Source organism: Cibotium barometz, chromosome 27 (assembly GCF_041138505.1).
Source record: "Cibotium barometz isolate CiBa-2024 chromosome 27, ASM4113850v1, whole genome shotgun sequence".
NCBI lineage: Eukaryota > Viridiplantae > Streptophyta > Polypodiopsida > Cyatheales > Cibotiaceae > Cibotium > Cibotium barometz.
This window is the reverse complement of record NC_141072.1, coordinates 698,147-712,830: the sequence shown is the minus strand read 5'-3', so window position 1 is coordinate 712,830 and position 14,684 is coordinate 698,147. Positions and strand designations below refer to the sequence as shown.

The 14,684-nt window shown below is 44.4% G+C and overlaps 1 protein-coding gene across 5 annotated transcripts in view; it reads left to right on the top strand.

Annotated features, from left to right (window-relative positions):
- Positions 1-14,131, top strand: part of LOC147622973 (GPN-loop GTPase QQT2-like) — an 88,446-nt gene extending 74,315 nt beyond the window's left edge. For 4 of the 5 annotated variants that reach the window (XM_086820992.1, XM_086820991.1, XM_086820994.1 and 1 more), the window contains exons 3-6: positions 9,463-9,689; positions 9,774-10,064; positions 10,190-10,395; positions 10,558-11,124. In XM_086820992.1, coding sequence (XP_086677118.1) covers positions 9,463-9,689; positions 9,774-10,064; positions 10,190-10,395; positions 10,558-10,789 — 956 coding nt within the window. In that variant the 3' untranslated portion in view covers positions 10,790-11,124. Of the gene's footprint in view, positions 1-9,462; positions 9,690-9,773; positions 10,065-10,189; positions 10,396-10,557; positions 11,125-13,979 lie in introns of those variants that run through there. The other variant, XM_086820995.1, reaches the window with a different exon arrangement.
- Positions 14,132-14,684: the final 553 nt, after the last annotated feature.

The following is a 14,684-nucleotide window of genomic DNA, read 5'->3' as shown; positions in this document are numbered from 1 at the left end:
AAAGGTTTGGTTCAGCCCAGTTCCTCACCTTACTGCTCTCTTGTGCTTCTTGTTCAAAAGGAGGACGGATCATTCCGCATGTGTGTGGACTATAGAGCTTTAAACAAGCTTACTATCAAGAACAGATTCCCGATTCCGCGAATTGATGATATTTTGGATAAGCTTGATGGCTTGGCTTGTTTTAGCAGACTTGATTTGAAGAGTGGTTATCACCAAATACGAGTGGTGCCACAAGATGTCCATAAAACTGCATTCTAGACAGCCTTTGGACTATATGAATTTTTGGTAATGCCTTTTGGTCTCACCAATGCTCTTGCTACGTTTAATCGTATGATGGATAGGATATTCCGACCCCATCGCAAATTCACAGGAGTATTCTTTGATGATATCTTGGTTTTCTCCAAGAATGAGCAGGAACACAGAACTCATTTGGTCACAGTGTTCGAAGAGTTGCGGAAGCACAAACTTTTCATTAATGCCAAGAAAAGTGAGTTCTTCCTTTCAGAGATTCATTATTTGGGACACATTGTATCCAAGGATGGAGTTACAATGGATCCTGCAAAGATAGAGACCATTCGGAATTGGCCCGAATTGCAAAACGTACATCAAGTACGTAGTTTTCTGGGATTATGTTCGTATTACAGGCGTTTCATAAGGCATTTTGCTATGATTGCCACTCCTCTACATGATCTCACAAAGAAGAAAATCACTTTCAAATGGACTTCAAAAGAACAGGATGCTTTCTTGCAGCTCAAGCATGCTATCATATGTGGTCCAGTTCTTATTGTTCCTGACTTGCACAAGTCATTCGTAGTTGAATGTGATGCTTGTGGTGATTGTATAGGAGCTGTCCTAAATCAAGAAGGGCATGCAGTTGTATACGAGAGCCGTCCTAAATCAAGAAGGGCATGCAGTTGTATACGAGAGCCGTCGTTTGCATGATGCTGAGCTTCATATGGATATCTATGAGAAAGAGCTCTTGGCTGTAATTCATGCTTTAAAGATATGGAAACATTATCTTCTTGGGGCTGAATTTGTAGTCAAGACAGATCATCAAAGCTTGAGATACTTTCTATCTCAAACAAAGCTTTCAAAGAAGCAGATGAGAATGGCAAACTTTCTTTCCATGTTTCATTTTCAGATTGTGCATACTCCAGGAAAGAAAAATGTGGTGGCCGATGTATTATCCAGGAGGCCTTATGTAGCTGTAGTCTCAGTGGCCTCTTATGGAGACTTATCTGCTATGCGCAATTTGTATCATTTGGGTGCTGATTTTTGCCATATATGGACTGATTTGATGGCTGGTCATTCACATGCCTCTTATGTTATCAACGAGGGTTATCTTATGAAGGATAATTGCCTGTGTGTGGTGAAGGATTTGCGTCCAAAGGTTATGGAGGAATGTCACGCTCCACCTTATGCTGGTCGTAGAGGTATCATGTCTACTACACGCATGATTCAGAGATATTTCTTTTGGCCAACCATGCGTAAAGACATTGAGGCTTATGTACGTGCATGTATTACTTGCCAAAAGGTGAAATTTGACAGGCAAAAATCTCTAGGTTTGCTTTAGCCATTGCCTATTCCCTCGCAACCTTGGGAGAGTATTACTATGGATTTGCCTAGATCCCAGCATGGGAATGATGCTATTTGGACCATTGTGGACAGGTTTAGCAAGCAAGCTCATTTCTTGCCCATCAAGAAAACCATTAAAGCTGATCATATGGTAAAGCTTTTTCTTGCTAATATTTTCAAGCATCATGGTATGCCTAAATCCATTGTTGGGGATAGAGACCCCAGGACTACCAGCCTCTTTTGGAGGGCTTTATTTGATAATATGGGTACTAAGCTTGAGTTTTCATCAGCTTATCATCCCCAAACGGATGGCCAAAGTAAAGCTGTAAATTCAGCCGTGTTGGATTTATTGAAGTGTTATGTTGCAGATCAAAAGACTGCATGGGAGAAGTATCTTCCACTTGTTGAGCTGGCCTACAACAATACGATCCATGCCTCCACGAGAAAGGCTCCGTTTGAGATTATTTATGGCAGAGTGGTATTGCCACCCATCCTTCGTACAAAGGATGAGATTTTTGCAGCTAATGAATATGTTCGAGACTTGGATGTAGCCTTTGGTTAGGTGCGGACAGCCATTGCAAGATCACAAGATAAGCATAAAATGGCTGCTGACAAGCATAGAAGAGACATGGAAGTCAAAGAAGGTGATTGGGTTTTGCTGAAATTTGATAAGGCTAGGCTTCGGAAGAGGCCAGGACGAGAAGGATCATATCCTAAGCTTTCTCCTCGCTATTATGGACCCTTCAAGGTGATTCAAAAGATCAATGAAGTGTCATACAGGCTTGCTTTACCTAGTCATTGGAAGATTCACAATGCTTTTCATGTGAGTCTATTTCGGAAATATGTGGGGTCAAATCCTGATGAACCTGTCACACAGAAGATCGGCCAGAGATTGAAGAGCTTGAGGAGATCCTCTAGCCGGAACAGATTGTTTTTCACAAGGAGAGAAAGCTAAATGCAGGAAAGCTTTCCAGGAGATACCTTGTGAAGTTTAAAAATTATTTGCCTATTGATGCAAAGTGGGTAAATGAGAATTATTTTGTTGATTATCCACAGTTGTTGCAGGCATATCTTGAGGCTTTTCAGGTGAGGACAACTCTTTAGAAGCCCGGAGGGATGTCACCAATTGGCCGACCATTTGGTCAATCTCCAGTTTTTGTGTCTCGTTCACTTGAGGCCAGGCCGGTGTCTCATGTGAAGAGGCCAGTATTTTGATGACATGGACGGGAGCCAGACCGGTGCCACCCGTGTGTTAGCAGGATGGTGTCGTATGGACGGGAGCCAGACTGGTACCACCCGTGTATGACTTGGACTGTGTTCGACCCATGGGATTGTCACGCCATGGAAGAACCAGTATTCGTGCCATGTCTTACCTATGGGATTGTCACTCCATAGGGAGGCTCATGCCTGGAATTGGGTCTTACCTATGGGACTGTCACTCCATAGGAAGACCAGGATTTATGTTTTACGTCGTGCCATTTTTGTGCCGACAGATATTTTGTACTTGTTCCATGAACGGGAGATATGTCCATGATACTATTTGCACAGGCACTCATGTTCTGCATGTTTGAAACTGTTTTCGCATGACTTGTATTTTTGTGTTTGCCTGTTTGACGTGTTACTTACTGAGCGGGGACGCCTGCCAGTGAGTCGTGAAGTCTGCTCTGTCTTTTGACGAGTTTTGGTGCATGTGAACAGGTGGTAAGTATATTGCACATGTTAGTTTAATACTTTAATCTCTAACCTTTTGATTTATAAGATTATATGTTCACACTCACTTAAAAGTGGGCACCCACTTAGGCCAAGGTGGGGAGCCCCACTTAAGTATGTGTGTGTGGGGGTGGGTGCATGGTCACCTACCCACACCCCCTTTGAACTGGCCACCCACATGCAAACGTGGGGAGCCAGCCAATACTATAGTTTAAACTCCCTCTCTAATTTTTATAAAAAAGAAGCCACGACCTCCATGATAGACAGGCGGGCGATCATCTCCTGGGTTTTTCTAACGGCGCCAGCTCCACCAGCTCTGCAGGCGACTGTACAGGCTCAAGGCTGCTGCACTAGTTCTCTCTCAGGCGGCTGCTCTCCCTGCGCTACAGGCGGTACAAGCTGCAGCCAGACGCTTCCTGTCCATACAGGCTGTGCTGCAGTCGGCGACTCTTCTCTGACCAGCAGGCCGCGTTGAATCCCCAGCAGGTTGCCTTCTCTTCGCTAGGTAACACTGCAGGCGGCTGTGTGTTCTCTTTTTCATACAGACAGTGCAGTCTGCTGTACTTTCAGCGGGCGGCTAACAACTTCAACCAGAAGCAGCTGCCACCTCCAGAAGCTTGTGCTGCTATCTTCACAGGCAGCTGGTACTATTACTAGCAGACAGCGCTGCCCTTGTAGGCGCCTGTGCGCTCTTCTGCGCCTGTCTTCCAGCAGGTTGCCCTATCCATTGCAGGCACCTACACCGCCTCCATCTCCTCTTTGCAGTCAGGGTGTTCACCTGCAGTCAGGCGACTATACATTGGTTGCTCGTCCACGCCTCTTGAGGCTGAGCCACCTTCTCCTATACATCTGATGGCTGTGTTCCTACAGCAAGACTTTACTTCTCCTAAGGTGGCTGCTCCATCTCCTTTTTGGCAAGAGGTTGCACTTCTTTTCCTTTGGCGGCTACAAGAGGACTTTACCCCTCTTAGGTGGCTACACCTTCTACACAGACACATGAGGGAATTGGACTTCCATCTGCCATCCACAAGTAAGTGAATTTTCAGATTTAAGTAAAGTACTTTGTGATAAATCTGATAAGGAATTCTCTCCACGGCAACACCCGTTCGGTGCCGGGTAGTCCAAGCTCTATTGGAGAACCTCGGTCCAAAGGTGCTGAGATCGGGAGAGCCAGGGCGTTAGTACGGGAGCGCCTGTTTGTGCGTGGTCCTGGAACACCAGTTGGGCGCTCTCCGCGGATTCCAGTGAAAGCACAGGACCGTAGAGATTGGATGACGCTAGTGGTCGTTCTGCTTCGAATATCTACTTCGAGCCTATTTGTTTGGTACTGTATTCATCTTGTACATGGACATCATCTGGTTCTTGGAACCCATGGAGCATTGTATTTGTTAAATACTCCCTATAAATATATCATATATTGAGGGGGGGGTCGGCCTGTTCCGGCCGTGCTGGTGTCCATTTATCTCATTTTATTTCATTTCAATTTCAAGTTGCATTAAGTTGTCCATTTCAAATTGTGGTTTTAAAGTTGTGCTATTACGCGAGTGGGTGTCCAACGAAGTCTATTCCCACTTGATGGGATTGGTTTCACACTGCCTCTTCCGAGCTGGGATCGGACCACTTTCTAGGATCATGGACTTCTTGGATCAGAGATGCTTGGGATTTTTTCTTCTAGAGCTCCGCAAACACAGGGAGTCCTTAGTGAGATCCAGATGAGTTGTACTTGCTTGAGGACCAGCATAGAGAGCTCTCACCGACTCCTTCCATACCAACACTCTGAGGGCCGATCCACCCACCATACCTGGACCACAGGCTAGTGCAGGAGCTTGGCCGAGAGGTGTGACACTCCATAGAGCCACTGAGTTATACAGAGCTCGGCGCCCCAGACCCCATGGCCCTCACCCACAGCCACTCCACCATAGGAGGATCTGGGCCATCATCTCCCATCATCATAGGACCTCGTACCGGCTCAGTTTTACCACCTTGAGCACCATGTCACAACGGCCCATGAGGGATGTATTAGGGTGATATGAAAGCTCTCTGCTCATGTACCTAGATCGGATTTTATAGCTCTAGATTTTTGTTATCTTTCTTTATTACTATTTTGTACCCAGGATGATGTACCTCATGGATATGATGTAACCTTTTGGTCTCATAAGTCATTTTGACCTTTTGAAGACGTTAATACAACTTTCTTTCTTCTTTCTTCTTTCTTCTTTCTCTCAGTATATGGTATGGCTTAGTTTCCACTTGGTTCTTAGTATATGGGCTCCACATGGACCGCCTCCCACCCCTTCAGAATAGTTTGGACTCCCCTTTTCTCCAGGTCTCTCATGAGGACACCAACCGGGTTATCCAGTTATATCAGCCTCTACTCCCACTGCACATGGATCACACCTTCGGAGCTCCCAACGAAGATGCACTTCTACAGAGATCACTTCCTCATGCTCACTCAGGATGGATTGATCCAGCAACCGGGCTACTTGAGTGTTCAGCAACCGGGCTACTTGAGTGTTCACATGTCCCATGCCATGTGGATTGCAATTGGCTAGATACGGTTTTCATCCCACCACCTCAGAGTGGAGATAGGTAGAGCTGAGCGCGTCTTCAGAGCTGGGAAGTGCATATGGAGACTCAAGGAGGAGAGCATCTGCTGATTATGCCACACAGAGGTTGAGACAGAGGAGCATTACATATGTTGCTGCCGAGTATACTATGAGATTAGCGGGAGGTTTCACTGTCTATTTTGTGAGGGATTTGGTCCACTCTCCAGGATCATTAACTTCCCGGACCAGCATTGCCTAGGGCTCTTCCTGCTTGAACTCCACAAATACAGGGACACTTTCTTGAGAGAGTTTTGGCCCCAGCCACCCTGACCCCTCCCTTGCCAGCCGACGATCACTAGCTTCTTCCGGATCCAAGAGGTGGAGGACATAACATACAGTGCATCCTACCTCGGGCTGCTCCGGACCCACCTTGCTCAAGAGGAGTTACCACGGACCGGGCCTCCGCATTCCAACGTGCCCGATGCGCCCGGCCCCCCGGATGTCGGCCACGATCCCCTCATTAGCTCCAAATCCAGGACATGCTCCACCGCCATCTAGCTACCTTTCCACGTGACGTAGTTGAGGGAGACCTCTTGGCCATACTCATTAGCCCCATGCTTGATATTTTGGAGAGTCGTATACCATCTATTGGGGGCTGATGCTTCTCTCATGTTCCATGTTCTTGGTACTCCCTGATGAGATTGCATGGACAGTTTTGTATCACCCCAGTGAGATAGCTTTGTTTTGTTTCATTTTTATTTTCCGTTCCATGATGAGATATGCCATGGACATTATTGTATTGCTTTGGTCGCATAGGCCCATTGGGTCTTTAGTAGAGGCTTAATCTCTCTCTCTCTCTCTCTCTCTTGATCAGGATGGATATCATCAGAGTGGACACAGAGAGGACATGGACTAGCCCCCTTGAGCCCTTGGGCACGAAAATGGCTCATTACAAGAGCCATTTTCTACACCTCTCACCGGATGATTTTATCACCCGCCTGACGTACATGGATGTACACCTATCACATGGGATACGTTGTGCCATTGGACAGATCCGGACCTCATCACACCAGCTGCGGATTGAGGCAGGGCGATATGTGCATCACATCGTGGATGACCGCATTTGTCAGCTATGCTACCAGGAGGTAGAGAGAGAGGAACACTACATTTGCCGATGTACAGTCTATTATGAGATCCGAGGGAAATATCACTGCCTCTTCCGAGAGGGTTTTGGGCCGTTATGCAGGTTCATGGAGTTTGAGGATCAGAGATGCCTAGGATTGTTTCTACTTGAGCTCAGGAGACACAAAGAGACCCTCTTCGCAGACAAGAGGCCGAGCCATGATGTACCTAGAAAGAGGACCCTGATAGATTTCTTCGGCACCAGCACGAGCAACCCAGCCCACACACCTCTTGATACCTCCTCCATTAGGCCATCAGGGCACCGACCACACTCCCAGGGAGTCACCACTGATAGAGCAGTTACCTTATGTCATGCTCGTCAGCCACGCCCAGCAGGATCCCGACCACGGCATCCTCACCATCGCCAGATCAGAGCCATTATTTTTGCTCGGCATCGGAGGCGCCTACCTCGCTTCTACGAACTCTCCATTCTAGACAGTCCCATGGCGGAGATACTTGATCTAAGGAGAGGGCAACACTTCAACTAATCAGCATACATGGATCTACCTGATATACATTTTCCAGTATTTTCCAGTATTTTCTACTCAGTATCATCTCAGAGTCTTACAGTTGTGTTCTGATAAACGTAGGACAATCAGTTTATTGTACTTTTAGTCTCATTTAGTTGTTCTCTTTGATGAGACACCAACTTCAGATGTACTCTCAGTTTTGGTCTCATAGGCCACTATGGCCTCTTAGAGACGTTAATATATCATTTCATTTCATTTCTCTCTCTCATTGTAGTAGACGCAGGGTCATGGAGTTTGAGGATTAGAGATGCCTGGGATTGTTTCTACTTGAGCTCAGGAGACACAGAGAGACCCTCTTGGCAGATAGGAGGCTGAGCCATGATGTACCTAGACAGAGGACCCTGACAGATTTCTTCGGCACCAGCACTAGCAACCCAGCCCATACACCTCCTGATACCTCCTCCATTGGGCCATTAGGGCGCCGACCACGCTCCCAGGGAGTCACCACTGATAGAGCAGTTATCTTATGTTGTGCTCGTCGGCCATGCCCACCAGGATCCCGACCACGGCATCCTCACCATCGCCAAATCAGATCCATTATTACTCGGCATCGGAGGCGCCTACCTCGCTTCTACGACCTCTCCATTCTAGACAGCCCCATGGCGGAGATACTTGATCTAAGGAGAGGGCAACACTTCCACTAACAATACTTGATATACATTTTTCAGCATTTTCCAGTATTTTCTACTCAGTATCATCTCGGAGTCTTACAGTTCTGTTCTTATAACTGTAGGACAATGAGTTTATTGTACTTTTTAGTCTCATTTAGTTGTTCTCTTTGATGAGACACCAACTTCAAATGTACTCTCAGTTTTGGTCTCATAGGCTACTATGGCCTCTTAGAGACGTTAATATATCATTTCATTTCATTTCATTTTCTCTCATGTATCTTCTTCGTTGTCCTTTTGCACAGCACAAGCAAACAAGTATCTCCCTTGAGTGTTGGAAATTGGGGGCCATTTCCTAGGAGGCCACCCATCCCAGTAGCGTTCACGCCGCTGCGCGCTTAACCTCCACCGCTCTATTCCCACAAAAATTGGTGGAGGAGGGATGATAATGGCCCTAGTCTTCTATTATTTATGTATGATCTCATTATCCCTGGCATGTGGTATGTAGATGGCCAGGCCATAACCTTCAGACACCCTCCCTCAATGGCCAGGACATAGGGTACCCAGAGGCTCTAATGACACTTGGCTCAGAGGTGTGCTTGCTCTCACGGAGATGTCACCCGGCTATTCCAGCATATGTCTGCCTGCTAGTGATTACTCTAGGCATACCAACACGATGTAGCCTTCTTAGTCGTAGATGCATTCGGCCTTCGTTCAGCTCCACCGAGAGGAATTGGCAAGTCGACTTGCTCGGCTAACATCATCCCAACATGCCCTCCCGGGCTTTGATACCATGTTGGAAATTGCGGGCTATTTCTTGGAAGGTCACCCATCCCAGTAGTGTTCACGCCACTGCGCGCTTAACCTCCACCATTCTATTCCCTTCCAAGCCACGAAACTTGGAGGGATGATAATGGCCCTAGTCTTCTATTATTTATGTATGATCTCATTATCCCTAGCACTATGCATGTGGTATGTAGACGGCCAGGCCATGACCTTGGAACATTGAGCGCAAGAGCTAAGGCTCTGTCTAGACAGATCACATTCACTTGTGCATCCCATACTACGAGGACTTCTGCTAAGGGCCGTTGGTGGACCGTCTACCTCAAGGATGGACAATCAGGAGTGGATGGCATCCACGGTCTAGGCACAGATCGTCTTGTCATAAGACAATAACAAAAATAACAATCTAGTCATCACATAATCGTCACTTGCGTGGCTTTTTCCAATAAAAGCTATATTTGTGGTTTCAATTTTGTGCAAAATACTTCTTTCCTTTTCTTGATTAATAATGTGGCCTACTATTTACAGGAAGCGGAAAGACAACGTTCCTACATCGGCTAGTCGCTCATACTCAGTCATCGGGCATACGGGGATATGTTCTAAACCTGGACCCGGCAGTCCTATCTCTGCCATTCACAGCCAACATAGACATCCGGGACACTGTCAACTATAAGAATGTCATGGAGGAGTACAATTTGGGTCCTAATGGAGGCATACTCACGTCCTTGAACCTATTTGCCACCAAATTTGATGAGGTAAGAGATCTGGATTCTACGTCGTTGGGACTTTGCCTCGTGTTATGCACTTTCATCTGAAGCTTTATTTTCCACTGCACTCAGGTTGTTGGGCTGGTAGAGAAAAGATCAAATGAGTTGGATTATGTATTGGTGGACACGCCTGGGCAAATTGAAATCTTTACATGGTCAGCCTCGGGTGCAATCATCACGGAAGCATTCGCTTCCACGTTCCCAACGGTAGTGACGTATGTTGTGGACACTCCTCGGTCTACAAATCCAGTCACTTTTATGAGCAACATGTTGTATGCCTGCAGTATACTGTACAAGACCCGCCTCCCTCTGCTGCTTCTGTTCAACAAGACGGACGTGGCACAGCATCAATTTGCTGTTGAGGTGATTCTCTGCTCTCGGATGGCATACTCATGCTTTTGTATATTTGAGTGTTGATCTCCGTGCGCATGCTGGGACTTGGAAACATCTTGAAAACTTCAGAAATTAAGTGGACTTGATTTTTGCAGTGGATGAAAGACTTTGAAGCTTTTCAAGCAGCAGTGGAGGGTGAGAAGTCCTATGCGTCCAACTTGAGCAGAAGCCTGTGCCTGGTACTTGATGAGTTCTATCAGAATTTACGAACCGTTGGGGTATCAGCTGTAACTGGTGCGGGTCTAGGTGATTTCTTTGAGGCTGTTGAAGCAAGTGCAGATGAGTACATGGGCACATACAGGTTAGTTTCTTTGGCACTTTTGACATCTCTTTAACATGCATGAATGGACCTTATTAGCAAGGATTAGGGGCATGAGTTTTTGGTGTGATTTTGCAGCTATGGGGTGGTTGAGTTTTTTTTTTTTTTGGTTTCTTGGGGGTTGTGTATTGATGCCTTGTATAGGAAAGAGCTTGAAGAGAAGAGAGCAGAAAAGGAGTATAAGGAGGACTTGCAGAGGCAGGAAAGCTTAGCCCGACTGAGAAAAGATATAGAAGAATCCAAGGGGCAGAAGGTTGTTTTAAGTTCCACAAAGGGAAAGGAATTGATGGAACAGGAAGAAGAGAACAAGGAAGAGGGGATAGGAGAGGAAGATGAAGAGGAGGAAGATGACGAGGAAGAGGACAGTGATGAGTAGAAACCAGTAGATACATAAAGGCTAGTTCTGCTGCAGATAAGCCTTGTATCTATAACAGCTTTCCATCTTTGTCTTTTCATCTTGACGTGTCTAATGCAATGCTGGATTTGGAGGTTTCTTTAAAAGCTGTGGTGCCTCATTAACTAAATCTGCATCTTACAGCTAGGTTTTGGCATTATGCAATAGCAAGAAAGTTGAGAAACGTAAGCTCATAAGGATAGCTATATGATGTCTTGTGGTGGGTAACGCTGTATGCCCACAATTTTGTTATTTCACGTAGTTTAACCCCTTTAAGAGGGTTATGAGAACAATCAATGCACAGAAGCAATTTATGACCAAGGAGTCAGACTCTAGATTTACCAACGTAGTCTGCAAACTAGAAAGATGTTATAATCATATTTCAAGCTAGCAAAAAGCCATGCATTACTGTGCTATTTGTTTTGCAAGTTTCATGAAATATTAGCATGTTCTCTCAACTTTAAGATTAATCTCCTTAAATAAGAGGTTTATGGACCTGCGGTCTACTGTTAAGAAAAGGAATGGGGATTTCCTATTGTTGTTTTGAGTGCTGGTGAGAGCGATAACGCAAGCAAGGTGGAGGGCAGTCCAGCCAACCTAACCTGCTTCCTCTCTCTCTCTCTCTCTCTCTCTCTCTCTCTCCCTCTCCTGATGTAACTGCATAGGTGACTCTATTGCATCTCTATCAAGAGTATATACATGCTGGATGTAGGTAATGGTTTGAAAGAGAGCATCGATGGTGCTGGAACTCTAACTCTGCTAGCACAACCCATGTGTCACCCACTGTGACATCTTAATTCTAAGCATGCATGACAACATCATGACCTGTAGCCTCTCTATGCTCTTCCAAGTAGCCTCCCCTAGCCTTGGTCCCCCAAAAAGCTGCTTCATACATGGCTGCACCCCACACACACACACACACACACACACAAAGAGAGAGAGCCAATCACTTCAGGGGGTTTACATACTATGTACTTTTTTAATTTATAATTTAATTACTATAATTTGTTATTTTAATTATTCTAATGGTAATCTTTACATCTCGTATTTTACCTTAATTTATTCAACAGTAGAGAATGTATAATTTTGGAGCACAATATATTCAGATTATTCTAACGGAAAAGATATTGCAATTGTATAAATTTATCTGAGTCTTGTCACTGGGCCATAAACACATCAATAATTTTCAACGTATTGAACATACTTTGCTTTTGCATGGCTCGTTTTTCTTCTTTGTAATTGATATACTCTCTCTCTCTCTCTCTCTCTCTCTATATATATATATATATATATATATATATATATATATATATATAATTTTATTTTATTTTTTATGTACCCCCTTTCCTACCCTCTGGCAAAAAAACCTTCATGACTTAAAAAGTTTTTATGTTCTCTCTATTGGAACTTCAAAAATCGATATGTTTTCATATTTTAGATCTGATGGTATAGCCATGGGTAGGGTTTTTGCAGAAGGAGCTATGGAGGCTTCAACTCCGTCGAGAAAAGAGAGAGAGAGAACAAATGTAGAAAGCGAAGGAGAGAGGGTTTAGAGAGAAAAATAATACCCTAGAGAGAGATTGCATGACTCAAAGTACTTGATTAAAGTTATGTAAAGTACACCAATTACATGCATTTTTATAGGTTGCAAACCTTATCTTTTGACTCAATCATATCACACAGAAATGGATACTGCATACACTTATCTTATTCAATATAAGGGTGAGTTAACACCTAAGCAAGTGTTCACACACACACACACACACACACACACACACACGAATAAGGATACACACACATACTAGTCCTTTGGGGGCAATTCACACACGGACGCATGTGGATACGTAAGTGGACACTTTACATATGGGTACACATGATGGTTACATGTGAAGCTCCGAAATACCCAACAAACCCCTCTTTGGAGTGAAGGTGATATTTTATGAAGTGGGCTTCATACTTATGGTGATTTGGGCTCACTGGCACCACGTGATGCAAAAGATCATAGTGACCATACCGGGGAGGTGATACAACCAATCACTGTCAACCTGCAAATGGAGCTTGACCACACATAAGATTCCTCAGCCCTTCTAGAGGACCCCCCTTGACTCAAAACAAGGTAATGAAGAAAATTATGAAGCCTTTTATAGCTCAATGTGGTACAAACACAGATGGGCAAATACTAACACACATGAACATTTATTATAAATCAAATTTCAGGGGGATGACTTGGGTGGAAGACCCAACTCAAACACATAAAAAACACACATATTTGTAGGAGATTAGACCCCCCCTTGAACACATGTCAATGTAGATGTCGTTTGAGGTTTGAGGTGCCGACGCCAAGCTGTGGATGCTTGGCCAATCATTTTAGGCCCGAAGGACAGAAGAGAGGACTCGAGAAGACTTCAATGTGATGTAGAATGCTCCAATCAATGTGATGTAGAATGCTCCAATTTTGGAGAACTCCCAAAAATGCAGAATCTGTAATTTTATGGGGTTTCTTGTAATTTTATGGGGGTTTCTGCTAAAATTGAAAAAGCTCTATTTTTTCTTTAATGTAGGGGCTTGAATTTGCTGATTGTTTCCTTGAACCCCAATTTTTTTGGAATGCGGGAGATAATCCAATTGCAATGTAGGAGCTCAATTTTTTTTCAAAAGCGCAACTACGGTTGATGTGATGAAGATGTTGTGGAGCTACAAGCAGGTTTGTAATAACATGGCTATTGCTTGGTGACGTGGTTGCAGGCAGCACTATAGACAAGCTATGTGGACAGCAGCACTATAGACAAGCTATGTGGAAAGCAGCTTTGATACCAAATGCAACAAATTTTAGCCAACCTTACAAGGAAGGTCTATTCTTTTGATAGAACCTAGGTTGCCTACCCTAATGCAGATGAACTTAGACATTCCCTTTGAAGACTTGTAGTGTGAAGTTTCCGCAACTTGAAGATGAAGATAAGGAGCTAAACTCAAAGGAAGCTTCTATATTGGTACAAGGCCATGGACATGAACCACAACTTGTAACATACAAGAAACACTACATTTGCCTCAAACGCAACACACTACTCTAGTTTCTTCTCTCAATGTAACTATCAATATTTCCACTAACACTTGATCAATCTTGAAGCATGCAAATACTAATCTAGATTCGATGAAAGAGAAATATATGTAGGAACCAAGATAGATCCTAAGGAGCACAAGAAGGAAGAAGCCAAAAATCCTAACATGCAGCAACATTGAGGATGCTCAAGAAGGTGGCACCAATAATGTACATTGATCCATGTCTAGAAAAAGCTTATTCAAGGGTCCCACAACTGAAACGTAAAGTATCTTACCTAATGAGATCCCTTGTGTCGGCTCTTGAAGATTTTGTGCATGTTTGGCAGCACCAAAGGACCCGTGGCAAGCTTTGATTGAAGTCAAAACTTATTTGCAATTATATGATGTCACACTATATGATACATAGAGAATAGTCACCATTGTGTGGGATAGCAAGCTCACATGGAGGGCTAATAACCCCAAGTAGACAAGAGGTGACTAGCAAACCAGTACCTACAAACTGAGGAGATTGTTGGCAGAGGAGACCATGGCCCTCTAGCCAAAGTGGTAGAAGAAGTTTCTAAGGTTTAAATAGTGTTGAAACTTCTATGTTAGCAAGAACTAACTCAGGAGAAACAAGCCCTCATACATGCCAATCAAGAGGAGGAGATAACTTTTGATCAACAATTCATGACCATGAACCAAAGAGATCCACATGCGATATATAACTTTCCATTGTTGGGTCATACTTTTTTGAGAATACTAATACATTGAAGACACATTTGGAATATAATGTGCTTGGTGAGGATAGTGCAAGATTTGGATGGTGTGGCCACAT